Consider the following 26617-nt stretch of genomic DNA (forward strand, 5'->3'; position numbering starts at 1 on the left):
ATCCCGGTTTGAAGGTAGATCTGTGCTTGCGACTTCAGTTTTCTTCTCTGGGCTGCTCTATCCCCTGTGCTATGTTAACCATAGGAAAGTCGCCAAAATTTACAGAATGGATCTAAGCGTACACGAGGGCCCCACCCATCGTATTTCTGATCCAGACAACTACTGTTCCTCATTAGCCATGTGATGTTGATGGAGTGATTCAAGTGTCTAGGAGACTGATGTTTCATCCAGAAAATGGGAATGATGAACTTATATAGGTACTATGTTGGGAGGGAAAACACCCTTAACCAACGCTTCTTGAAAACCTACTGGGTGTCAGACTCCTCACGGCTCAGTAAGGAGATGGTCAGGACGTTACTGTCATTTGGTGATTTCTATCACACACATGAGAACTGGACAGGAAGTTTTCTACCAAATTAACTATTGGTGAGGGCTTCTTATAATGGAAATACCAAGAACTGTTGGGTGAGCCCACTAATTTCTCTGCTGAGTCCCAGTAATCACTACTGCCATCATGGGATTTGCAGCTGAAATTCCCAGCCCGACTGAGGCAGGATCACGCTCATTCCTTAGGATCATGAGGCTCACTGTGGTAAGCCCTCAGTACGATTTCAGCTCCGCAGTGTCCTAAAAATAAGAAGTTGGGTTTGTATTTTACTCTGTCTATGCTAATGATTCTCCAGTGTAATGACTCCCATATCAACACCCCCAGAAGCCCCTCAAGGCTCACTTCCTGAGCCCTGTTCCTCAACCACCCTGATGCCATGTTGTAAGAATGTTCTAATGGTGGCTGCCCAGGAGGCAGCACGGCAGATGCAGGAGGCCCTGTCTGGGGTCACCTTTCTCAAATGTATGTTTCGGGTTAGCCTTACCGATTTCGCCTCTGATAAGACAAGACTGCTCTTTTGTTTTCATTGAAATCAACCACATAAGACCAAGAGCAGAAGTCTCCCTTTGCTGAGCTGCTCCTAACAAGCTTCTGATGGAAAACAGCAAATTACAATGTCTAACCAATTACAACCACTTCATGATCGCAGGCACGTGCTCCACCAAACCTGACTGCCCACCCTAGTTTGTACAGGTTTTATAGGGTGCCTGGGATCCTCTGAAGACCATTCACAGTATAGTCTATTGAGTAATAGCTGGTCCAAATTGTGATGCTGGCAAAGTCTCATTTGCTGCTTTGGCAATCGGCTTGACAATGTGATACTTTAATGTATAATTGGATAAGCAATTGGGTTCTGTTATAGTACAGTGGTTTGGCATAATTACTTTCCAGTGCTGTGATTTTCTAGTTAATAAATACTTTTGGGGGTTACAAATTCTTAAACATCAACACTCTATACCCCTTGAAAGTAGGGTGCCATTAATTAATAGAAGAGCTTATTTCAGCATTTTGGTCTCATTGGCAGCACTAAAAACAAAACAAAATAAAAACCAAAAGATCTTCTGCTTTAACTCATGTAAGTTAGGCTTAAGTCAAAGTGTGGACAACTAATCAAATGATGAATGCTCTGTTGACTACCTGGATTTCTCTCCATTAGGGCAATAAATAGGGCTTTGGAAACTTCACAGTGAATGAGAGGAAACCAGATGTCACTGCGTTGCACTTAGAGATCTCGCCATGTAGACATCAGTCCAGGCTTCCAGCCCAAATAGAGCAAGAAGGGAGGCAGTTAACATATTTTTGCACAAAGAAATATTGGAAGAACCTCAGGTTTCTAAGAAAACACAAGTGGCTGCCCAAGTTTGGCAGCACAGACTTGTTATTATTTTGCATCAAATGAAAGCAAGAGGGGATTCATTAGGACCCCAAGAAAGGCCTAAGTGGGTGACCATCTGCTCAATAACCAGCATGGAGAGAAAGGGTGTTTGGTGTTTGGGGGAGGAAATGTGTGCTCAAAGGATGCTGGCTGTGTGTGTGTGACAGAGTGAGAAAACATCCAGAAGCATGAAATGTAACTCAAGTTGGTCTAAATGGTCCAAGAAGCCTTCTTGGGGAGTTTGGGAAGTGTGTGACTGAGGAGAGGTGCATACCAGGCAGGACAGGAAGGATTTTTATGCCGGTTCAGAGCAGAGTGGGCAAGGGAGACAACTTCCATGTTGCTTTACAAAGGGCCCAGAAGGAACCTGTCAGAAAAAGGTCTGCCTGCTCCAGGCAAGCACTGAGCCCCCCTCTCTAATTCCAGATGTCGCCACCAAGTCACCACCACACTGGTGCATGGGGCAGCTGAGCTCCCCTCTGTCCCCACCACCACCTCCTCGACCACATCCATGCCTGCCCAACTCCCATAGTTTCTGGTCCGGCTGCCGCAGGAGCCAGAAGCTCAAACTCCTTCTCCAGCAAGGCCACTCTATGAAAAACTGTTGTAAGCTTTTAACTCTCCTGCTTCCAATCCTTTAATGTCTTATTTGCAGCAGAAATAAAATCCACATTTCTCAGCCATCCCTATGAGCTGCAAATGATCTACCATGTCCCTTACATTTCTAGTCACTCAACCAAGATTCCTTTTTCCTCAGTGCTCTGCACTTCTGCTCTGTGTGAAATACCCCTTCTCCTTCCTCCTTGCTTCAGGGATTTCTAGCCATTGTTTCCATCTCAGCTTAACCAGCACTTTTGGGGGGAAGCCTTCCTCCCAAAATCCCTCCCCACCCTTCCTCTGTCTCTACAGATCTTAAGGCACTGGTCGTTCTTCAGAGCTCTAAGAATATTAAATTATTCTGACTTTCAAGATCTGTTAAAAAAAAAAAATTCTGAAGCATTGTCCAGTTCAACCCAATAGAAACAACCACATCCCCATTCTAGAAGGTCCACGTTTTAGCCTCACATTTTCAGTGACTTCCCTCCTCTCAGCTGAACCTCCGGCCTCTGGACCATCTTTCAAGGTTAATGCCATGCTTAATGCTGTATTTCTGACACAGTTTTACTTAATCTATTTTTTAGATTGACTCCTTACCTAAAATAAATTTACTTTAAAAGGAAACTTGAGATGACATCATAAATGGGAGATAACCCTCAAAATAAATGTGATCTAAACAAAAGAATCTTATTAAATTCTAGCTAGAGTCTGGATGGTTCCCCTGTGTCTCTTAGAGGTCATGTTGGTCCCATGTTAAGGACATGCTAGCACTGAGGCTTTCTTTTTGATTAGTCAAAACGGTTGGAAGACAATTGAAAATGGAATAGCTTTCAGAAGGATTCAAAACTATTTGTGGTTTTGAATCAGAGACTAGAGGCCATCTTCGGGGCCATGGAGATATCTTCTCCATCTTTAAACCATGGGATGTTAAGGCTTCTCAACCTGGCAACTAAGGTTCAGTTCTCTTGACCACTCTGATCGATGGTCAGGTATGGCCACATCAGGATTCTTTGGGAAAGAGGGATGCACGCAGTCGGCAAAGTTGAACATTATGTGTCTGCTGAAGCTGTTGTCATTGTCCGGAATAACCTTGTCCTTAAAATCCCACCACCTTCTTTTGAGCCCAGGTCAAACCCCAATTTTGTAAAGTCAACCCAAGACCCGATCCTGGGTATTCTGAGAGCACTATGGTAGAAGTTCTCGCCCAGCCCAGTCCTTATACCAGACTGACTTGTATTCTATTACATATGTATAAATCTGGTCTGCCCTGTAAGGTGGTAAGACCCCAAAAGGCACAGATTTTTGGCTTCTTCATCTTTATAGTTAGTGTAAGACCTACAGCAGTGCTTGGGATATATCATGTGCTCAACAAATGCTTGTTGGCTAAGTTGAAAGTAGAAGCAAAGAATCAGATCTGAAAAAAAAATTATAGATTTACTTCCCTATTCCTTGATATTATTTCCCTTTCAAGACTTTATATAAACACCTGTCTGAACACAGCCATCAACCCATAAGAAATAGTTTAAGCTTTCTGCTCTTTATGTTGTTTTACAAAACTAATAACAATGAAATATATTAATGTACTTTATAACAACACCCAAGTTTATATGCAGCCACTTGCTTCTTTAAGAAGTGGTATTAAATTGTTTCTCCCCCCATACCCTACCCACTGAAGACAATTTTGCATTTTACTACAGGTTAGTTCTGAGTTCTGGAAAACATTTAAATTATGATGCATCATTCTTCCCACTGTATTCCATTACAGAGCTATAAAAAAAGTCAATAGCCAAGGCAGTTTGAGCATTACTCAGGGAATTAATCTTTACCCCACATGCCTCCCGATAGCATGCTCAATGCCCGGGAAGGAGCAGAATGTCACCATTGATGCCTATCAGTACTTCAGTCAGAAATCCTGTTAACACTCCCTTCCCCAAAACCATTTCAGGCAGATAAAGTGGCATGACTGCAGATACATTTTTTTAATCTCTTTTCACAGCTATATAGAAATAGAATGCTCTTCCAGGAGCCATCACAGACTTCACTCTGTTGAATGTGAATAAAGATTTTTTGGTTCAAATTTTTGCAAACTTTGTAACTTAGGTGAGCACTTTTCCTCCAAAGAACCAAGTGCCTGTGAAAACAATGTCATCTGTTCAACCGTTTCCCTGTTGCATGGAGAGAAGGAGAGCGATGTGCTGAGGGTGCTGAGCATTTTCATGGCCATTTAACTTATGTGACGTAATTATCAGGAGGAAAGACAGAGCCCTGTGGTGTGTTGAATCCCAGACAGTCACCTGGAAGGAGCACTGTTCTTTAATGTACTCCTGACAGAGAAAAACACTGCCAATTAAATGATGACACACCAGTGATTGTGGAACACACTTTGATTTCAGAGATGTGAAAATGTGAAACAGTGCGTGCCTGAGAACCAAAGACCTATGAGATTTAAAGGGAGCTGGTGATTTACTCTTCGTTTCTTGCAATAGTAAGCCCAAGAGAGCACCCAATGCTCGCCTTGAGTTTGTTCGTCCTTCAGATAGCTTGCATCTTTTCCAGGATTCACAGCTTGGCAGGTTTAGGAACAACCTAAAAGTGAGCCAAGCGCTTCCTGTGGTCTTTTTCAAAGAGGACTTCTGGACCGAGTTACCGGATAGAATACAGGAAGAAGTCTAGTTAAGCCTGAATTTCAGATAAACAAATACTACTTACTAGTAAGAGTATGTCCCAAATACTGGATGAGATATACAGGACACTCATTTCATTTGTTTTAGTATTTTTGTTCGCTGACTCTGGGGGCCTGTCCCCAAGGTAATTTGACTGCATTTGACCATCACCACATGCTTCTTATTCTAGGACCATGACCTTTACTAATGGAGGAGCCTCCATTAATACCTTATCCATTCCTTATGACAACCCTGAGAGTTAGGGCTTATTCTAAGTCATTTTACATCTGAAGGACCTAAATTTCCTCCTCAGGTTTAAAAGTATCAGTAGGTTCTTTGGTATGGGCCTGAATTTGGACAATAGCTCTTAATCCTTTTACAGGATATTTAAGGTCAAAAAGACACATATCACTGGGGAACCATGAAGATAGGAAAAACACTTTTGCTCTTGGCCATAAGGTCTCTGCCTTGGTCAGTCATCACTGTCATGGGACAGCGTACGTAGCCTAAGAATAGCTGATTGTTATTGCTGTGACTATTACTATGTACCCAGCACATCACTGCTCACGACTCTTACTACTCCCTTTTACAGAGCGTAAAACTGAGGCACAAAGAGGTTAAGGAGCTTGCCCCTCTCATTGTCAATGTCTGGGCCTAACCTCATCTTCTTGGAGAGAAGTTGCTAGATGTTCCTTAGAACCCCTATCACTCTTTATTATAACACTCTGTTTCTTTTTCAAACTCAGCTGACTCTCAAAAGCCTTTCAGACTGGGCCGTGCCTTCCCAGCAGCAGCCCTCCCACTTGGAAATGCCCCTCTCATTGATAATTAACCATTTGGTGTCTATTCTCCCTACCTGGGGGCCCCCTGAAGACAGTAACAGGGTCTGTTTCAGTGTTCTAATGCCAAGGCCAGCCCCTAGCATTGCAGACACAGAATAAATACTGTATGCATGAAGAAGTAGTCACTGCCTTTCCCTGTGGGCAGCCTAAATTAATCTGGAGGGTTCATCTGAATTGAACGCGCCGCCCCCCCCCGCCCTGCCCCCGGCATTAAAGCTTCCTCAAGGCATTTAGTACCTTCTGGATGAACAGCCATTGGAGGTCATTAGAGTTGATCTCTGCTGCTCTGCAACGCTTGTACCGTCCAGGTTCTTGGGTTGCCTTAGGGAGACAGAAATTCACTCCAAACTACAGCATGTTTAATTTCCAGGTCACCTGGTGGCTTTTCTGAGGCACAAGTCTTATTCACCAGCATCTTTCCTGGGCTCCCTATTTCTGCTGAGACTGAAAATTTACTCAAAGTCTCCTGAACCAGATCAGCATCCTAGTGTTGCTGGGACAAGCCCCGTGGCCCAGACACTCTTTGACAGAATGAGAAAGAAGCAAAACAGTTCTGGAGCAGGGTTTCCAAGGAAAGCCTCTACTCTGTGGACAGGACAAAAAGCACTGGGCTCGAAGGCAGATGTATTATTTCTCAGGTACACAGGTTCTGTCTGTCCACATACACGTTTCTCTCAACGGTAAGCGCACCTTAGAATGAGCTGAGAAGTTTGGGGAAAAAAAAAAAAAGCCTGCAAACTCAGGCCATGTCCAGACAAATTAAAGCAGATCCCCTGTGTGCACCTGGGCAGTAGCAGTTTCTTGAGTTCGCCAGGGGATGCCAGCGGGCAGCTAGCACTGAACACGGCTGTCCTAAAGAAAGCCCCACGCTTCCATCTGGGAGTTTTCGGAGGGAAACCTCTAAGTTTTAAAAGCCATATACAACAGAGCTTTGCAAATATGATTAGTTTTTGTTTTATTTATTCCCTACTTCGCATAAACAACTTGGAAGTGTCGGCACAACGTTGCCATCTGTAAGGCATATGACAAAAACAGACGGTCGCCTAATAACCAGGGAGGCATTAGTGCTCACAGGCTCTAAATTATTTGGATTCATCTGGTATGATCTGTGGTGATGAAGCCACTTAATGTTTGATTTCTGGGTCTTTTCGATGGCAGCACCAGAAGTGGGGAGGCCATATTTTCCAGGCTGTATATATTGTTCTTTGTCATCCTATTGGATTGTTACAAGAGGGATTTATAACAGACCTAAAGCTAGTATCAAAATGAAAATTAGTTCTCGAGTAGAAAAATAGCAATCCGGTTTGCCTCGCCCGTAGCAATTGCGTCATATCTGCCTCCGCAAGAAAGGAAATGACTTCTTAATGTGGTTTTCTTCCACTAAGGAGAATTAAATCTATGTGGCAAAATGTAAAACTAGAGTGCTGGCAGCCATATTCTGAACGGAAGATCCATGACCCGCATCAACACACTTGTGGCCCAGTCATATGCTAATGAACCTCATTTAGGCTCAAACTTACCCCAAGTGGAAATACAGCTCAGCTGGAGAGCTGGGCTATCATTCCTTCACTGTTTTGCCTTGTGCAGCAAAGTTTGTTCTGAACTTCGGGGGAAATTTCCCTATCTGCTGCAAGGGGCCCCATGGTTTAGGGCCAAGGAGAGCGGGTATGGGGTGTCTCTGCGTTAGATTTACAGTGATTTGGGCCTGAGATGGGAAATTCCATTATGGCAGTGGAGAGACTTTTTGCTGAGGCAGCAAGATACTTTTCAAAGAATCTGCCTTTTGTGGGGGTATGCACCTGGCAAGCGGAGCTGGCCACTCTTCCGTGGCCTGGCAGTCCCTCTGGGATAGAGAAAATGGCGAAAATTATTGTGAACAACTCTGTCACTGCCTAGCTGGGTGAGAAGTTCAACAAGCGAAGGAACTTCCTCGGATCTCCATTTCTTCCTTGGTAAGATGGAGCTAAGTAGTCCCTGCCTTATGTATAGATGATGGTACAGATTAAATGAAATGATACACATCAAAGAAACTACCTGTTCATATCATAAATACCAGCCATCATTGTGCTGTTAAATCATTTACCTCAATCTCTTCAAATGACTTACAAAATACTACACCATGCATCCGAGGAATTTATACCTTTAGCATTTTACAACGGATAAAGCCCCACACAGGAATAACAAATCTAGTTAATAAAACTCAATTGCAATAGGAGATGAAGGGGAGAAATTGAGCTCTTCCAATGAAAAGTTCTGAGAACATTTTCTCTCTGATAGAATTGAAATTTTATTTACTTTCTCTGTAAATCTGAGACATATACAAGGTGTCTTAAAAAATAAATGCGGGTGTTTGAAGAGGATTTTAAAATGATTTAATTGAGTTAGATCAATTGTTAATTTTTTGATGTTTTCTTTCTTTCTTTCTTTTTTAACTCTTTGCCTCCTTAAGGCTCTTTTAATGAATATGCTCTTAATTTCACTCAGTACTCGTGGCTCCTGTAATATTATTATGATTTGCTTGGGCTATTTTGGTTCACTAAACAAAATGTCTATCTAGTAGGTAAACTGCAGGCCAGCTTAGGGGAATGGTCATGGGGAGGGGGCCAACTCCTTGCCTTCAGTGTCGGTGAGTAAAATAAATGAGCGATGCCTGCTGAGCCTAAGACTAGAGAGTGGTGGGGGTTCTGGAACATGGGAGGGTGCTCCCCTCTGTGACCCCCCACTCACCACCTCCGCAGATAAGACAAGGCATGGAAGGGACCCCAGGCTAGCCTAATCTGGTTATTTGATCACAAAAGCTGGAAATGAGGATTCTTACACGACACTGGCCTATTTTCAAATGTGGGCAACTAATGCAATAAAAAGACACACAACCTTCCAGCCTCTGATTTGCAAATTGTGTTCAGCCGACAACACTTGTTCTGAGTTCCCGAGGACCCATTCATGAGCTGATTCCATTGTTTCCTCCAAAGCTCCAGAAACATGACAAGGAAGAGGAGGACGCCCCAACCTTGTGGAGGTCTGAGGAGGAAATGGCAGCAGAAGCCGCCACCCTGCGGGCCTACTTTCAGTGACTGTGCAGGTAAACACTGGGCATTTCATCACTCACACCCTCCATGGTGCCCCAGAAGGAGGCTCCCTGCCCAGGATGGGTACAGACAAGCAGGCGCAGGGGGGTTCAAAGACATGAAAGCCAGAGTGGAGAAAACCCTGACCCTCGAGGCATAGATTCCTACCTCTGGGTTTCCTTTGCCTCCCTGCCAGAATGCCACCTTCTATGGGGGACTCTCCTGTCTGCTTCCAGTCTACCTCCAGTCACTATCCTGCCCTTCTCCAAACCAACCTCACCAAGGAGGCCAAAAGAGTTTGCAAACCTGATCATTTAAAAAGCCCAAACCCGGGGCACCTGGGTGGCTCAGTGGGTTAAGCCTCTGCCTTCAGCTCAGGTCACGATCCTGGGGTCCTGGGATCGAGCCCCGCGTCGGGCTCTCTGCTCAGCAGAAAGCCTGCTTCCCTTCCTCTCTCTCTGCCTGCCTCTCTGCCTACTTGTGTTCTCTATCAAGTAAATAAATAAAAATCTTTAAAAAAAATAAAAAATAAAAGCCCAAACCCTTCAAGAGCTCACATCTCAGACTCCCTCCTTAGGCTTCACAGTGCTGTAAGCCAGCTCACAACCTCCTGACCAGATCTTTCTTCCACTTGGATCTCTTCTCCTCAGCTAAATGGTCTTTTTTTTTTTTTTTTTTTAAGATTTATTTATTTATTTTAGAGAGGAGAGGGGAGGGGCAGAGAGAATCTCAAGCAGACTCCGCAACTGAGCCTGACACAAGGCCCGATCTCACCACCCTGGGATTGTGACCTGAGCCAAAATCAAGAGTTAGGGGGCACCTGGGTGGCTCAGTGGGTTAAAGCCGCTGCCTTCAGCTCGGGTCATGATCTCAGGGTCCTGGGATCGAGCCCCGCATCAGGCTCTCTGCTCAGCGGGGAGCCTGCTTCCCCTCTCCCTCCCTGCCTGCCTCTCTGCCTACTTGTGATCTCTCTCTCTCTGTCAAATAAATAAATAAAATCTTAAAAAAAAAAAAATCAAGAGTTAGATGCTCAACAGACTGAGCCACACAGACACCCTGGTTTTATGTTCCCCTTTAGTTTTGGCTGCTGGGAAGCTCAAGGTCACAGGGAAAAATCAGACATGATAGAATTATTTCTTTGCATTACTGAATGTTTAACTGTTGGGAGATCACAGATTTAAGATTCTGGTAGAAGGCTATAGCCAGTCTCCTTCAAAATATGTATATACACCAAATTTTTACACGTTGTCCAGGGCCTCATGGATCTTCTGAAATATACTAATAAATGGGGTTGCCATGAAATATAGGGGCGTCCCTAGGCTAAAAAGTACCATGTAGCCTGCATTTTATCTGGCAGCCCTGTTAATAAACCTCCTTCCATGGACCTTGGATAAAGCACTTTCCCCCTGAATAGTTTCTTTTTGAAATAAGCTGCTTCATGCAGTCTTGTGTTTACATTATAAGCTGCTAAAGTAGATCAGACACAAATTAAAAACACAATTGGTGAATATTGGTAGCAATTGAATTATATAAAATTGTATCCACTACTTAGTGATCAGGATTGTTAGGTAGGAAACACCTTCATAATATTCTGTGTTCACTTTGAAATAGACGTCTTTTTTAGATAGTTTTTAATATACATGCATTTCTTGGGCATTTTCTCCCCACCCTCCTTTTTAAAGTATCCTAGTTACTTAAAGACCCACTATCAGTGGCCTTTCACCCATTATTGTTTAAGGATGTCATAGCATCCAGGTACTTGCATTCTAGAATGCTTATTTAGCTGGAGAATGAAATCGGAGGATGTCATTGATTTGTCAGTTCTGTATCCAGTTGCCTGAAGGGCTGCAGTGTAGTGCTAGCAGAAGCTGTCTTTGATCATTTATTCTGAACCTTTTTCACTGTTCACCTTCTCATTTCTTCCTTACTCCCTCCCTCCTTACTTGCTCTGGATCAAGCTAGTCTGTCTAAGAACAAAGACCCATAGGCAAAGCCTCAGACCCCTTTCTATTCCTCTCAGGAAAGCCAGTGTTTCGTATTGGAATGTCCCATTCAAATGGAATCACTGTTCTTCAGACTCAACTTACAAGGCTCCTTGCCCCCCTCCCCTCCTGGGTTTCTTACATAATGGGTACTTTCAGATAGAGGCGAGAAAGCTCTAGGCTTTTCCTGAGGCTTGCTGAAATATAGGATTCTGCGTTAGGATGCATTTTCTAGATGTTTTAAGAGGATTTAAACTTAGTACCCAAGTTTCCTGTATGCTTTGCTTTCTCAGTTTTTGCTTCTGTCCTGCCTTGAGGCCCCAAATCTCCTGTCTTCCAGGTGAATCAACCTGCCTTGTAAATCTTGCCAGAAAGATAGTCATCCTAACTTTCTGTACAAACTGTTGCCATAGTGCCTGTGGGTTTTTAGATTATTAACATTAAGACCTGTTTTTACAGGTCTCTGGTTATATAGACCAAATGAATCACCGTCAATGTTCTCAGCAATCAGATGTGGGAATGGAGAAAAGGAGGGATGACATGGGTTGCCAGCTCGCACAGCGAGTACCTCGGAGGCTAGGGACTTAAACACAGGGTTCTACGATTTCACCAAGATCATCCTCATTTCCTGTAGGATAAAGGGACTACTATAGGGGTGACTGGGTAGTACAGTCAGTTAAGTGTCTGAACCTTGGTTTCGGCTCAGGTCCTTATCTCAGGTCAGCCCTGTGTCGGGCTCTGTGCTCAGGGAGGAGTTTGTTTGGGACTCTCTGTCCCTCTCTCTCAGCCCCTTTCCCTGCCCCTCTCTAAAAATCAGTCAATAAATCTTTAAGGGGACTATATATACTTCCCTTTAGAGACAAAGGGGAAAAGGAACATTCATTCCTGGAAACATGATCATTAAGTTGGTCCTCCTGGCTTTTTGACACTGCTCTCTCCTTCCTTTTCAAAATTCATCCACACAAAATGTTTATACAGTGTTAGGGGTTTACAGTACTTCTAAAATTTCATCAAATAAATACAGCTGTCCTGGGGCGCCTGGGTGGCTCAGTCAGTTAAGCGCCTGCCTTTGGCTCAGGTCATGATCCCAGAGTCCTGGGATTGGACCCCACATCGGGCTCCCTGCACAGTGAGAACCTGCTTCTCCCTCTGCCCCTCACCCCACTTGTGTTCTCTCTCTCTAATAAAGAAAATATAAGTAAATAAATATAGGGCTGTCATACAATATTTGAATATACCTAGACCTGAAGAATTATTGTTTATTTAAATTTCAGATAAACTTGGCCTCTCCAGTGTCTCCCCATTTACACCCTCAGCAGCGAGTCGGTCTCAGGCAGAGGCAGTGTCGAGCGGCCGCTGTTGCTCACTCAGCAGGACTGTATGATTTGCAGCGTGCGCGAGGGCAGAGATGCTAGGCTGCAGCGCCGGACTCCGTAACAGGAGCCGGCATTACCGAATTGAGAAGACACGGGTTCTCCGACTGCATCTTGCAGAGGATGGGAAAACCAGCACTCAGTGATGCCAAGTGTTATTTGGAGGCAAATAATTGCAAGGGACAGAGCAGAGACAGAACCCAGTTACCCCCCAAAGACTATTCTCTTAGTGTCTGTACAGCCCGTCTTGGTTGAAAGACCAAGCCAGCCAGCTCTGCCTCTCTCTCCCAACTCCCCTTGCGCCCTTCGAATGTTCTCTTTGGCCTCTTCAGCTGCTCTGGTTGCCTGCCTGATTCCACCTTGAAGCACTTTCCCCTCTCTTCCCTGCTGCACTTCCCCTGCCAGCCTTGTTCATGCCACCTACTCCTGCATCCGGCTCCCCAGCCACACCACAGCCGGGCAGCGGGAACCCAAACGGGGCTGAATTTGCACCAATTGACTTTGCCCTCCTTGTAAGTTGTTCCAAGACCAGCCTAATGCCTCCCTCGGCTGCCTGTCCTCTTTATTACATCCTGTGACCATGTGCCCAAGTAATATGACCTTGGACAAATACAGTGTTTCCCAAATCGCTCTGGTTCCCATCTCCTCAGGCTTTTTTTTTTTTTTTTTTAATCTTTGTTTCCCACCAGGGTATTGTGTGCTCCTTATTCACCTGATTCACTTTTAAACTTCATACCCTAACCTCAATGAAAAATGAATATTACTTGTATTAGAAGTCAAGCATACAAACGAAGACAAAATGAAAAAAACGCTAATGAATTCCAGGGTAGTGGTGTCGCTTGCCTACACCAGCTGGGGCTGAGATTCATTCTCTCTTTGTTAAAAAGAGAGGCTAGCCACCGTTACAGAGGCATTCGAGTCCTGCACCAGACTGAGACTCTCTATGTGACCTATTTAAAAGTATTGAAAGTAAATTAAGCAAGGTTCAATGAAGGTTACCTAAAATTATCTTAAACAAATGATTCTCATCTTTGGAAAACAGCAGTGGCCATCAGAATTCAAACCCAGAGCAAGCGGGCTCCTGGTCTGTGGCTACCCCCTAAGCCAGTGCTCCCTAAGCCTCTTACCAGGAATGTGGAGAAGATAAGTCACCCAAGGGAACCACAGTTGGCTTCCCCAGGGGTAAGAGGCCAGTCTCGTGTATCTGGCTAGAGGACACCGGGCAGGAAGCCCCACCTTAGGTCCCTCATCTAGGCTGATTGGATCGGTTTGAAATCATTGCTTCTCCTGGGAGGTCAACTCACAGGGCTTGGCCTCAACAGCTTGGTGCCATTGGCCTACCTTAAAAACCAGTGTGTTAAAGAATGTGGAAACCTATACCCAGAGATGCCCAATACGGGAAATGGCCTATAATAGACAAAAAACCCTGCTCTCTGCTGAATCTTCAGTGTGGAAATACCTAGCAACCGGTCAGTAAGCAGAAACCGCTGTTCTGTATCTTCTTCATGTATAAATCCACATTAATCCTCAGCATAGGACTGCCAGAGGACCACAGAGATAAACATCCCAAAACTATGCACTGTTTTCTCAGCCTCCTGAAGCCACCAGGGCATCAACACCTGCTTAGTTGTATAGAATTCTCTTGATCTTCCCACGTAACCCTGCGGGATGTTTTGGTACTCTGACTACTTCCTGTATCCTTTCTTGGGTAGAACATGACTTTGGACTGCAGTTTCTTAAGCAATAGTGAAAAACAGGCATTGCCTTCGCCAGGCATAGGCAGAGCCACAGTCTAAGGGTTGTTGAATGATGCTCCCTCCACTGCACAGACCCCTGATGAGGTGGAAATCCTTTGGTTCCAGGAATTCAACATCTGCCTTCTGCTTTGGTGAATTTATGCCTTGGCTCTACACAAGCCAGGCTGAGCTCTAGGACGCAGCTTTGTGATGGCTCTTTTAGTCTCTGCTCTGAATCCCATCAGAGGATGCTGCATCTGTATCCCTTATGTGAGCATCTTTCCTGGAGCACAGTATTTCTTCATGTGCATATTTAACACTTGGGGTTGCTGCCTCCACACACCCACGTTGAGTTTCTTACTTAATTTTAAACCAATGAATTGTGTCCTAGTGAGGGGAGGTTTTACTACCTCCCTGTCCCCTCTCCCACTCCCTGGTAGAATGGAGTGGGCTAAGTTGTCTGTAAAGAATGCAAGCATGGCCTGTAACTCGGATAGAAAATCAGAGTGGGGTAGGTTTCCACACCCTGTTGTGTCAGCAGAGCTCATTTGTAATTCATCAAACTCTCCTCTGTGCATGCATTTTATAGATAATTGGTTGCCTCTCATCTACTCATAACAGAGCCCGTGCAATTTCAAAGCAACTGAGTCAGCCCAAAACAGCATTATTAGTAGTTACAGAGATACTGTCGAGGCAAAATTTTGACACCGGCATTTTTGAAAAATCACCATAATTCCAGCCACTGGACCACACTTATATCATAATCATGGACAGTCGAGGTAGATGAGAAAGGACAGCTTTGCTTATTTAGCACATGTTCTGGTCACTGAATTGTACCTCTTAAAACACCCCACCTGCTTGGAAAAACTCTCCTCCTTCACAGAAAGGGTCTTCTCTCAGCAGAGCAGCCTCTGATGAGAAAGGCTGAGGGAGAAGATTATAGTATTCTCATGTTTTCTCAAGGGAAAGGAGGGTTTTAACTTCAGCTCCTTGGGCAGTTCAATCCTAAACCCACCAGGCAATCCCATGCAGAGGTATCCTCAGTACCAAGGAAAGTGTTTGCTAGCACTCATCACCAAATTGATATAATAAAAACTTTTCTTTAGCATGGAAGTACAAGAGAAGATTCTTTTGCCTAATGACGCTTTAGTCTTTAGTATATTCAAAGTTCTTAAAAAAAAAAAATCCATCAGTTTAAACACAGCTGGAAAAGAGATTTTAGTTTGCTTTTCCCTTTCTCTGAAGTTCATGTTTCTAAGGCACGGTGCTGTCTCTCCTTTTATTCTGTGTAGAATATTCTGTCTACCTTGATAGAACCAGATTTCTGTAGTGAGGAATTAAAGACTCTATTTATTGGATTAATATGTTAATAAATCAAGTCCCTATGATCTAAGTAGGGAACAAGAAACCATAGAATTATGTCAGCTTTAGAAATAATCAAATCTAATGTCCTATTAAATGATTTATTTTACCACAACCCAAAAGGATGACTGTCTAGTTATACTTGAAAAACTTCCCTTTATAAAAATGTGGAGATGATCCACACCCCATGGTTTCAAAATAGGTCTTAGTTTGATTATTTTTTAAATATTTTACCAAGCTCTAGCTTTCTCTACATATATCCAATAGTTGAGGCAAAAGATTTCCATAGGTCATTGATGACTAAACAATCTACAGAATCCTATCGAGATTTACTTCAAGTGACAGGAAAAATGACTAGTGTGCCTCGTTAATGTTAACCCGTATGAAACTCTGACTGACATGAAACCTCAGCACAGAGTTCTTTTCAGAAAAGAGTAATCCAAGTGCCAAAAATAACTTTAAGTTGCATCTTGTAAAATGATGATGGAAAAAAGTCTATCATCATTTCCATCCTTGGGATCCTAATCCCCATCTCATCCCCAGAAATGGATATCATACATCAATCTTCACACTCTTGCAGAAACTTTTCCAAGATTTTTCCCCACTCCCAAAACTTTTTACCATCTCTCTACTTGCTTCTCTTCACTCTGTGTGGTGTTCTCTTTTCTCATTTTATCCTTGCCTCTTCCAGAAAGGAATATGGGATATGGGAAAAAGACTCTTTTAGAGGTCGGTGGAGGTTAATATGAAGGAAAGAATAAAATTCATATTAGTAATATTTGACCTATCATTTTGAAATAACATTTGTATAATTCACTCCATTCTATGCCTAACATGTCCCTAAGCCACTTCTTACATAAGCAATCCTCCATTGTTTTGAAATTCTAGGGGTGTCAATCAAGTTGGGTGCTCAACCCATCAGGACACACTAGAAAAAGCCGTTCTAAACTGTACTCCTTTTGGTGTTAATATTTTTCTGGTGATCCAAAAGACACTGCACTATGGTCTGCTCCTTCTAATTTATCATGAGTGGTGAGCAATGGAAACTGTGTCTTGTTTATTAAAGTAAAATCCAAAAAAATGGAGGAAAGAGGGGAGAGGATCCAAAGAAAGAACATTCAGAGAATTGAAATATCTCACTGGGGCCACTTGTCTCAGTGGTGTTAGTGAAATTAGATCTCCAGCTCAATTCTATGTCATGTGCCCCTCTTCTTCCTCTTCCCTCCTTTAAGGGTACATGAGGTAGAACACACTCTTTGGAGAGGATAGGAGCCATGCAGAGGCAGGGAAAGAGAGCGCTGGGAAGGCACCTTGGGAACTCATCTTTACTTTCTTGTGGCCAGCTCATTTAGGAGCTGGATACCTGCCACCCATTCCATGCCCTTCCCAGACCCCAGTGCACTGACCTCACTATTTTGGCTCACTATTACCACTTTGCAACCATGTCACAGGGCAAATTTGGTTTCCCCTACTAGAGCCTCATGTAAATAATCCGGAATGAAGAGAATGTCAGGTGGCAGATAATACCTCTTCTAAAGAAAATGACTGTCTGGAGTTTTAAACAGAACTTTCTAGAACGTGCTTTGAAAAGAAAGGACTGGTAAGGTAAACTTCATGGTTCTGTAAAAATTATGCCCAGTCCTACCCAACTAAAAAAGAAAAAAATATATATTTTTAATCACTTGTCCTAAGTACAAGGCATATTCATCACCAAATCAAAGGATTAAAAGATCATTTTCAGTCTCCTAAGAATAATGTCTGGATTGTCTACCACTTTGTTTTTTACTCTCAGTGGAAAAGTCTTAAATAATTTAAGCAAGCTCCCTATCAACACTCTCACGAAATTTACTCTGTGGACTTGGGCATGTCACTCTTTTGTGCCTCATTTTTCCTCTCTCTGAATTACTATGGTGGAAAACATTTTAATTATATCCTCGGGTTTTTATGAGAATAACACAGAGTAACAGCTAGGAAATAACACTACCAAACCAGCTCTAAATTGTGCTCCTTCTAGATTTAATACTTCTCTGAGGATACAAAAGACATTTCAGTATGTTCTACTACCTCCAATTTATCATGAATGGTGAGCAATGGAGACTATGAATGTCCATTAGTTGTGCCAATACGTAGATTCATAATTTTCCCTATAATTTCCATTATATTTTAAAGATGATAAATTATGGAAATGTTCAGGTTAGGGTAAATTAGTTTAAATAATAATTAAAGAATAAAACCTGTAGGGCAGGATATTTTCAGACCACCAAAAGAGAAAAGAAAAAGAATGACTTCTGCTTCTATTACTAACAGACCAAATAATTTGAATTAAATATCCCACTGTGTTCAACTAGGAAGAATTTTACAGAATACACACAAACATCAGCTAGAGGTAATAAGGCAGTAAGGGATTATAAGGTCAAGATCCAAAAGCAGCCAGAAATCCAGAGAGAGGAGCCCACCTTTTATAGCTGTTTCTCTACTGAGGGCATCTATGTCTTGAAGAGGCAGATGGGACTAAAAATAATAAAAGCTGGGTTTCCACTGGCAGAGTACTTTCTAAATCTCCATACCTGGGTGGGAATGCAAAAGTCTGGGGAAGTGGTATCCTTGGAAAAAGAATGACCCAAATATAAGTCTGGCCTGCTACCAGCTACACAACCCAATTTCAAATCATGTGGGCAACTAATTTCACTTTTGGAAATGTAAGATCCCAAATTCATAGTCATATTAGATACCTGGCAGAACCAAAGGGGGAAAAAAGTCATCCCTGGGGAGAAAAAAAAAATACCACACCCAAGATCTTAAATCATTCCTACAAATTATTTTCTTCAAATACCCAACACATGAATGTGTGCATATATATACCCAATAGCATATGCCAAGAAAGTCAATACAAATAAGATTAGAATCACAGGATACCTAAAATTGGAATGATAAGACACAGTCACTAAAATAACTATCTTTAGCTTGTTTCTAGGTAGAAAATATATTTAAAAACAAAGAGCTGGAATCTATAAGAAAATGAGATGATGTGAAAAAGAACCAAACAGAAATTCTAGAGCAGAAAAATACAGTAACTCAAGGAATAAATTTAGAAGCAAAAGAATTACTAAACCCTTAAAGATGAGCCATATGAAAATATTCAGAATGTAGTAGAAAGAGATGAAGGAAGAGTGGGAAAAAGTATGAGCGGTCAGAAAACATAAAATATAATGAGAAAGCCTAAGAAATATTTATTCACAATTCCAAAACAGTTTCAGTGAACTCTATATTTAAAGAGATAATGGCTGTAAATTTTTCAAAACTGGCAAAAGTCAAGAACACACCAACGCCAGAGCAGGGGGTGTAGCATCCACACCTGAGGGTATCATGGTACAACTGCAGAAAGCAAAGGGTGAGTCTCAGATGTAACATTGGGGGTGGGGATGGGGAAACCTCACATTCCAAAGAGTAATAGACCAAGAGACAAAAGGCAACAACAACAAAACCCCAGAAAATCACAAGACCATGGAATGACATCTTTATTTATCTATTTATTTGTTTGCAAGAGAGGGAGAGAGCATTGAGGGGAGAAGCAGAAGAAGCGGGACAGAGTCCCAAGGAGACTTAGGGCTCGATCCTATGACCCTGAGATCAGAACCTGAGTCGAAACCAAGAGTCAGAAGCTTAATTGATTATATCACCCAAGGAGTGACATCTTTAAAGAACTGAAAGAAAATGCTGTCACCCTAGATTTTCATATCCAGTTAACATATTCTTTTAAGAATGAAAATGAAGGGGCGCCTGGGTGGCTCAGTGGGTTGAACCGCTGCCTTCGGCTCAGGTCATGATCTCAGGGTCCTGGGATCGAGTCCCGCATCGGGCTCTCTGCTCAGCAGGGAGCCTGCTTCCCTCTCTCTCTCTCTCTCTCTCTCTCTCTCTCTCTCTCTCTGACTGCCTCTCTCTCCGTCTACTTGTGATCTCTCTCTGTCAAATAAATAAATAAAATCTAAAAAAAAAAAAAAAAAATGAAAGTGAAACAAACACATTTTCTGACAAGGCTGAGAGAATTCATCACTAGCAGAGTCATCCAAATGGAATTCTATAATACCCACCACCAGGCTTACCTGGTGGGTATTACGGAGGGCACGTATTGCATGGAACACTGGGTGTGGTGCATAAACAATGAATTCTGGAACACTGAAAAGAATTTTAAAAAATAAATTAAAACAAAAGGAATTCTAAAGAAAAAGCGATCAAAGGAAATTAGAAATTTTGAACTGAAGGAAGAAAACCTAAAACTCATGGATGCAACTAAACATGATTAGAGAGTAACTTACTTATAGTTATTACTTGTATGCATTTATTGGAAGAAAATAAAAACTGACAGTAATATGCTAACGGTCTATCTGAAAACTGCAGCCATTCAAAGGAAAAGACCATATAATGAATAATTTTAAATCAACAGATTTGAAAATTGGGGTGAAATTTGAAGTTTCTAGGAAAAATACATCTTACCTAAACTGACACAAAGTTAAAAACAAAACAAAACCAAAAGAATTAGATAACTATTAAAGAAATCAAACCTCAATTAAAACCCTCTCACAATGATAACATCAGTCCCAGATAACTTTACTGCTGCATTCTACCATGCAATTAAGAAAGAAAGAATTGAATAATATTGTTATTATCCATATAACTGATGGAACAAATTTTGCCAGAAAATTGAAAAAGAGAAAGAAATTCTTCCACTTCTCAGTTTGTTGTATGAGTTGCCTTCTTGCACATGAACCTGACAAGAACATCATAGAAAGGAACTCTATAGACTCACTGCACATGGAAATACAGATACCAAAGTCCTAAAATCTATCCGATAGGTAGACAGATTGTGTATGTGTGTGAATGTACAATCTATGAGAAGGGAATACATTGTGATCAGTGCAATGTGGTTTCATATTAGACTACTGAGCATTGTCTTTCACTAGACTAATAAAAGATAGAGGATAGGATCATCTCAGTAGATGTGGAAAAGTGTATTGATCAAATTCAATATCCCAACTTTATATAAAAGTTCCAGGACACTGAAACTAGAAGGAACTTATACTTAAGGATGAAACATTCAACACTCTTTATCTGAGATTATAAATGAGATGACAATATTTACTATTAGTCCTGCTATTTCACAATGTACTCAAGGTCCTAGCTAGTACAGTAGGGCAAGAATGAGGAAAAAAAAAAAGTAGAAGGAGTGGAAACAAAGGAATGAAAGTGTCATTATTTGTAGACAGTATGATGTATACAGAAAATACAAAACAGTCTGCTGAGAAACAATTAGAATTAATGAGTAAACTTAGCAAGGCCTCTGAATATAAGATCAATATATGTAAGCTTTTTATTTCTCTATTAGCCATTCTCTTAGCACGGGCTGCTGTATACCATATATACCATCCCATAGACTGGGTGGCTTAACCAACAAAAAGTTATTTCTCACAGTTCTGGAGGATAGAAGTCCAAGATCAAGGTGCCAACATGGTCAGATTCTGGTGAGAATCTTTTTCCTACTTTGTAGATGGCTGCCTTTTTACTGTGTCCTCACATGGAGAAGAGAGAGCAAGTCTGAGCCTCTCACTCTTTTTATAGGGACATTAATTCTATCTTGGGGGCCCTCCACCCTCATGAAACGCCTAACCCCCATTACCTTCCTGAGGCCCTACCTCCTATTACTATCACGTTGAAATTTAGGGCTTCAACTTACAGATTCTGAAGGGACACACAGTAAGAAAATGGAAAAAAAAAAAAAAAACTGAAGTTAGTTTATGTAGATTTCCCCACCACTATCTCAAAGTAGAGCGTTCTTTTGAAACCTTTCCTAAGCTGAAATGGTGTAAAGCAAAGACGCAATTACCATTAACTTATATGGAAAATTCTTTGAGCATTTTCAGACCCCAAAATAACCTCTTTTAGGTTTTACTGATACTTCAGGATACATCTTACTAATGGATGCACAAAATAAATGGAGATAAACCACAGATGCTCACAGACACAGGTCATGGCTATGGCGGCTTGATGCTGAGTATAGTTGCCAGGGAAGGAGCTCGGTAGGGCTGTGTTCACTGCAAAATGCATGCTAAATGCTATTTTCACTTTTTTTCCTTTCTCATAAAAGCAAAAATCCAATTCATATTTTTTTTCTATTAGTAAAAACAGGTACTAATGTAGGTCTTTTGTAAAAGTGTGAAGTGGTGGAAGTGAATTTTCAAAAAGCAGGGGACACCTATGTTAACATCAGAAATCAAATGCCTAGGAATAATTAAAGACATGGAAGCTTCTAGACAAAAAAACTACAAAGTAGTAGTAAGAGGCATTAAAGAAGAATTAAGTAAGCAGAGAGAGGAATGACTCAACTTCATAAAGACTCAACTCTCCTCAAATTGACCTGTAAATACAATGCAACTGAGATCAAAATTATCATAGGATTTTTTTATTTTTTTTTTTTTGGTGGTGGTGGTGAAAATTTATAAGTTAATTCTTATGCTTATGGAAATGTAGCCAGAGACTATTAAAAAAGCAGACAAATGTATAGGAGGGCTTACTCTAATTGATATTAACTTATTGCAAGTCTATAAAAGTTAAGAGAGTATGGTATCAGTACAAGGAGTAGACTAGTGGAACAAAATACAAAGCCCAGAGCCAGGCATATGTGAATACTTGATTCATGATTAAAGTGAAGTCAAAGAGCTGTGGAGAAAACAAAATCTTTCCAATAAAAGGCCCTGGGAAAAGGCCCATGTAGAAAACCAATGAAACTATACCCTACTTCACATCTTATGCAGAAGTCAATCTGAGTGGGTTAGAATTCACAATGTGAAGCGTAAAACCATAAAGCATTTAGAGGATAATACAGGGGAATATCTTCATTATCTTGCTATAGGGAAACTTTTTAAATAGGACACAAAAAGCATTACCACACAAGCAAGACTGATAAATTGGAATACATGTAAGTTAAGAAATTCTGTTTGGGGTGCCTGGGTGGCTCAGAGGGTTAAGTCTCTGCCTTGGGCTCGGGTCATGATCTCAGGGTCCTGGGATTGAGCCCCGCATTGGGCTCTCTGCTCAACAGGGAGCCTGCTTCCCCCTCTCTTTCTGCCTGCCTCTCTGCCTCCTTATGATCTCTCCCTCTATCAAATAAATAAATAAAATCTTTTTTAAAAATTCAGTTTATCAAAAGACACCATTAAGAGAGATAAAAGGCAAGACACAAGAGAGGGAGAAGGCATTTGCCACATAGGTAGCCAACAAACGACTAGTACCTGAAGATTTTTTTAAAGAAAAGAAAACAAAACAAAATAACACCTTAAAAATCACTGAGTAAAAGTCAACAGCCCAATAGAAAATGCAAAAAGTACTGTACAGTGACTAACATAACATTAAAAAAAAATTTTTAAAAAGACTGAATAGGCACTTTGGAAAAGTATCACAATGGCAAATGATCTTTAGTCATTAGGGAAGCATAAACTTAAAACATAGTGAACTATCACTGTGTACCCTCCACAATAGTCAAAAGCTGGCAAAACTGATGATATCAAGGGCTTGTAAGAGTGTGAAGAACAAACACAAAAGAACACACGCTGTGTGATTGCATTTGTGTAAAGTTCAAAAACAGGCAAAACTAAATTATAGTGTTTAGAGATACACTTAGAAGGTAAAATTATAAGGCAAAGCAAGGAAGCAATCACCCTAAAATCAGACTAGTAGTTACCTTTTGGGGGATGCAAGAAAGGGGCGGTCATTGAGAAGGGAAATGTGGCATAGGAGGGTACGGGCAATGTTCTACTCCTTGCCATGGCTAATGGCAAGATGTGTGTTTGTTTTATATTAATTCTCTAAGCTGTGTGGGTAGATATGCATGGGTATGTGTATGTGTGTTTGTGTGTGTAGCACCTATGTGTATATGTATCTTTTTCATTTGTCTGTGTTATATTTCACCCTTAAAAGGACTAAAAGTAAATCAGATAAATAAAGAACTTTAAGTTAAGGACAAAAGAAAAGAAAGGAAGAGTTTGACTTTAATGTACAGTCTAATTGCTGGCTAGATATTCAATTATTCCACAATAGGCTAAAACAAAAAAGAATAATTGTTGTATGTCATCTTTACAGACACTGTACTCCTACATCAGAGACCTTTTAAGAGGCCCTTTAAGAGGCCACGCTGGCCAACAAGATCATTATCTGAGGAACTAAGTAACAGAGATCACCATAGGGAGGACACTTTATTATTAATGATTCTTAAGGATACCACTCAGGGATCACTTATTATGGACAAGTTATACCAAGCACGTTCTAGGCTTTCTGTCAGTTAAATGCCACAGCAACCCTGGAGTACTGTCCTGATTTTCAGATGTGGAAACTGAGGCTTACACCCACTGTGTAAGGGACTTGCCCGAGGACTCTCAGGGTTATGTGGAGAGCTAGGGCTCAAGTGCTGGCAGTCTGACTTGGGAGCCCACACTTAATTTCACACTAAAATTGGTGGGTTTCTGTTTAGAGACATCATCTGCTTGAACTCCAGCTAACTGACAAGAATTATACAATGAAGCTGAGGCTTAAGAGACTGCTTACTCTTGCTTCTTTACTAATTTCTATAAAGGAGCCAGAATTTGGTAATTTCTGTGCTAGGGGCTTTGGTCACTTCATGCACTTGTATCAAAAATAGGCTAAACAGCCCTGCTAGAGAGAGAGTACCGTCCCCCGTTTCTCCATACAGCCATAGTTACAGACTGAATATTTCTCTAAAAGCTAAAACTGCATTCAATGAGTAGGAATAAATCAAACCTAATCAACCTTGGACCACAGTGCATTAGATGTTACTTTCTTGGGATCAATGAGGACTCCCAATGGCTCCATTCAAGACCTTTACCTCTAAAGATACGGGTTTTTCACCAAGAGTCTGAAATTAACTCTTGGGTTTCAAAACACTAAAAAGCTTGTTGAGAGATCTGAGAAGAAAATAGGATGGGGTGTAGCGGACTTTTTTTTTTAAAAAATAATTTATTCATTTGAGAGAGACAGAGAGAGAATGTGAGCAGGCAGATGGTTAGAGGAACAGAGAGAAGCAGGCCCACTGCTGAGCAGGAACCCCTATGCAGGGCTTAATCCCAGGACCCTGAGATCATGACCTGAGCCGAAGGCAGACACTTAACTGACTGAGCCACCCCGGCATCCCTGTAGCATTGAGTTTGGAACTGCCAATCTCATCCATAGGCCACAGTCTGGGCTTGTGACCCCCATCGCCCCTCCCCACCACACACATTCAGCTTATTAGAGTTCTCCTCTACTATTCGGTGTATGGACATACAGACAGAAGCCCTTGAAGAGGTGCCGTGTATTCGAGACTATTGGCAGTCATCCTGATCACCGTGTATTCGAGACCATTGGCAGTCATCCTGATCATCATTTGGACAAGTCTAATATAGGAGAAGCCCCCAGAGTGAAGGGAGACAAAAAGATAAAGAGGGGAGATGAATTCCCACATCCACCCCACCCTTCACAGTTAAACGGTCAGTAATGATGTCAGTTTTCTTCAGAGGCTCATTTGTGCTGAGGTCTCCTTACTTGCCATCAAGAGTCCTGGCTACTCCAGGGGCATGGACTGCTTGCTTCCTAGAGGATGCTCTTAACCATGAGCATCTAGGACTCAATCACCAACTACTTACGGAGATGCCATTTTGAGGCAAACACTGAGGCAGAGGAGGCGAAGTATGCCCTTGCCTCGGAGAAAGTGCTGGTCAGTCTTAAGCAGTAAGACTGACTGGAGAACAGGCAAGCATGTGACTGCGCTCTGTGCAAGTCGGCGGTACAATGTCAACAGTACCTGGGACCAAATTGATTTCTCTACCTTATCCCACCATGAAGTAGTTGACTCTGTGTCAATTTTGTGTAACCCCCCATGCCCACACACAATTATATGCCCTCCAAGAGCCACCCCACGGTCTAGGATTAGCCAATCAATTTTAATGCGTATTTAAGGGATTCTTCAAAGTGTGTGAGTCAGTGCGTAAAAGGATAGCTCATGTAATAATTAAAGCATTAAAAGAACCCAATTGAGGATTCCCTTTCCGCCAGCAGATATCTTTAGGTCAAGAAGGTCTATAAAAACTGGCAGATCATTTCCATTCCTTTAAGACAGGTAAAAATGGCTTTGAATGTAATTAGATGTTCGTAGCAATTTTCCCTCTGCTAAAGCTCTACATCTTGTTCCGAGGAGGCCCACAAAAAGTTTAGAACTGTTGGCATTCCAAGCTGCAAACTGACGGTGTGGTATTGCTTTGAAGAAGTGAAAGCCCATGATATTGCTTGAATCACTTTTTAATTAGAAGTGATAAGCCAGAGTTATAGCTTTAGGAAAAGGAAGCTTTCTCACAGGCAAGGCCAGTCTTGGCACTGCGGAACTCTGGGCCGTTCTTAGAACTCTGCCCCCTCTCTCATCCGCTCTCGGGTGGCTCCGCAGATTCCAGAGTTATCAACTTGGAACACGGAATATGCCTACTGTAGTAAAATCAGCATTTATCTTTGGCACCCCTATCAAAGTTCTGTTTTATTTCTCTCTTCTCAAGGATCTGTTATCTATCCAGGCAGGTTTTTTTTTTTTCTTTTCCTTTTCTTTTCTTTTAAGGTGGAAGATCTCGTGTGCAGTTAATTTTAATTTTTTTTAATCCTTTAAAAGAATGAGACTCCATGGAAATGCAATGTAGTGCAAAATTTTAAAAGGAAAGTATTCTCAGTAAAACCTAAGAACTTCTGGGTAAGCTTTTGTGATATTGTAGTTAAAAATATAGCTTCTGTATATAGCATATCGTATGTCAATTCTTGCCTCTGACTCTTAAAATACGCATCTATCCCCCCAAACTCACCCAAGGTCATACAAAAGAATAAGTACATTAAAATAGGAAGTTCTTGTAAATGGCAAGCTAGATTATGTCTCTCCTCCATATGTGGGAAAGCCAGCCAGGACCTACTCCCGAGAAGTTTTGGTGGCCACAGTAGAGGACAGGAGATCAAATCCAGCCTCCTCTCCCAGGTCTCTCACCCACACTCATTCTTCCAGTCTTCCTGCCTCCCTGCTGTCACCAGGTCACACCAGACACACCCCCACTTTGGGGTCCTGGCCCCACTTGTCCCCCTCTGCCTGAAATTCTTTTCTCCTTCCATGCAGGATTTGATCAAATGTCACCTGCTCCCAAAAGGCCTTCCCTAAG

General features: G+C 41.8%; 1 protein-coding gene across 4 annotated transcripts in view; it reads left to right on the plus strand.

Annotated features, from left to right (window-relative positions):
* FHIT (fragile histidine triad diadenosine triphosphatase) overlaps positions 1-26617 on the plus strand; it is a 1399398-nt gene that overhangs the window by 1364843 nt on the left and 7938 nt on the right. For all 4 annotated transcript variants that reach the window (XM_044253281.1, XM_044253278.1, XM_044253280.1 and 1 more), the window contains one exon: positions 8838-8947. In XM_044253281.1, coding sequence (XP_044109216.1) covers positions 8838-8939 — 102 coding nt within the window. In that variant the 3' untranslated portion in view covers positions 8940-8947. The remainder of the gene's footprint in view (positions 1-8837; positions 8948-26617) is intronic.

Source organism: Neovison vison, chromosome 6, assembly GCF_020171115.1.
Source record: "Neovison vison isolate M4711 chromosome 6, ASM_NN_V1, whole genome shotgun sequence".
In the NCBI taxonomy this organism is placed as follows: Eukaryota; Metazoa; Chordata; class Mammalia; order Carnivora; family Mustelidae; genus Neogale; species Neogale vison.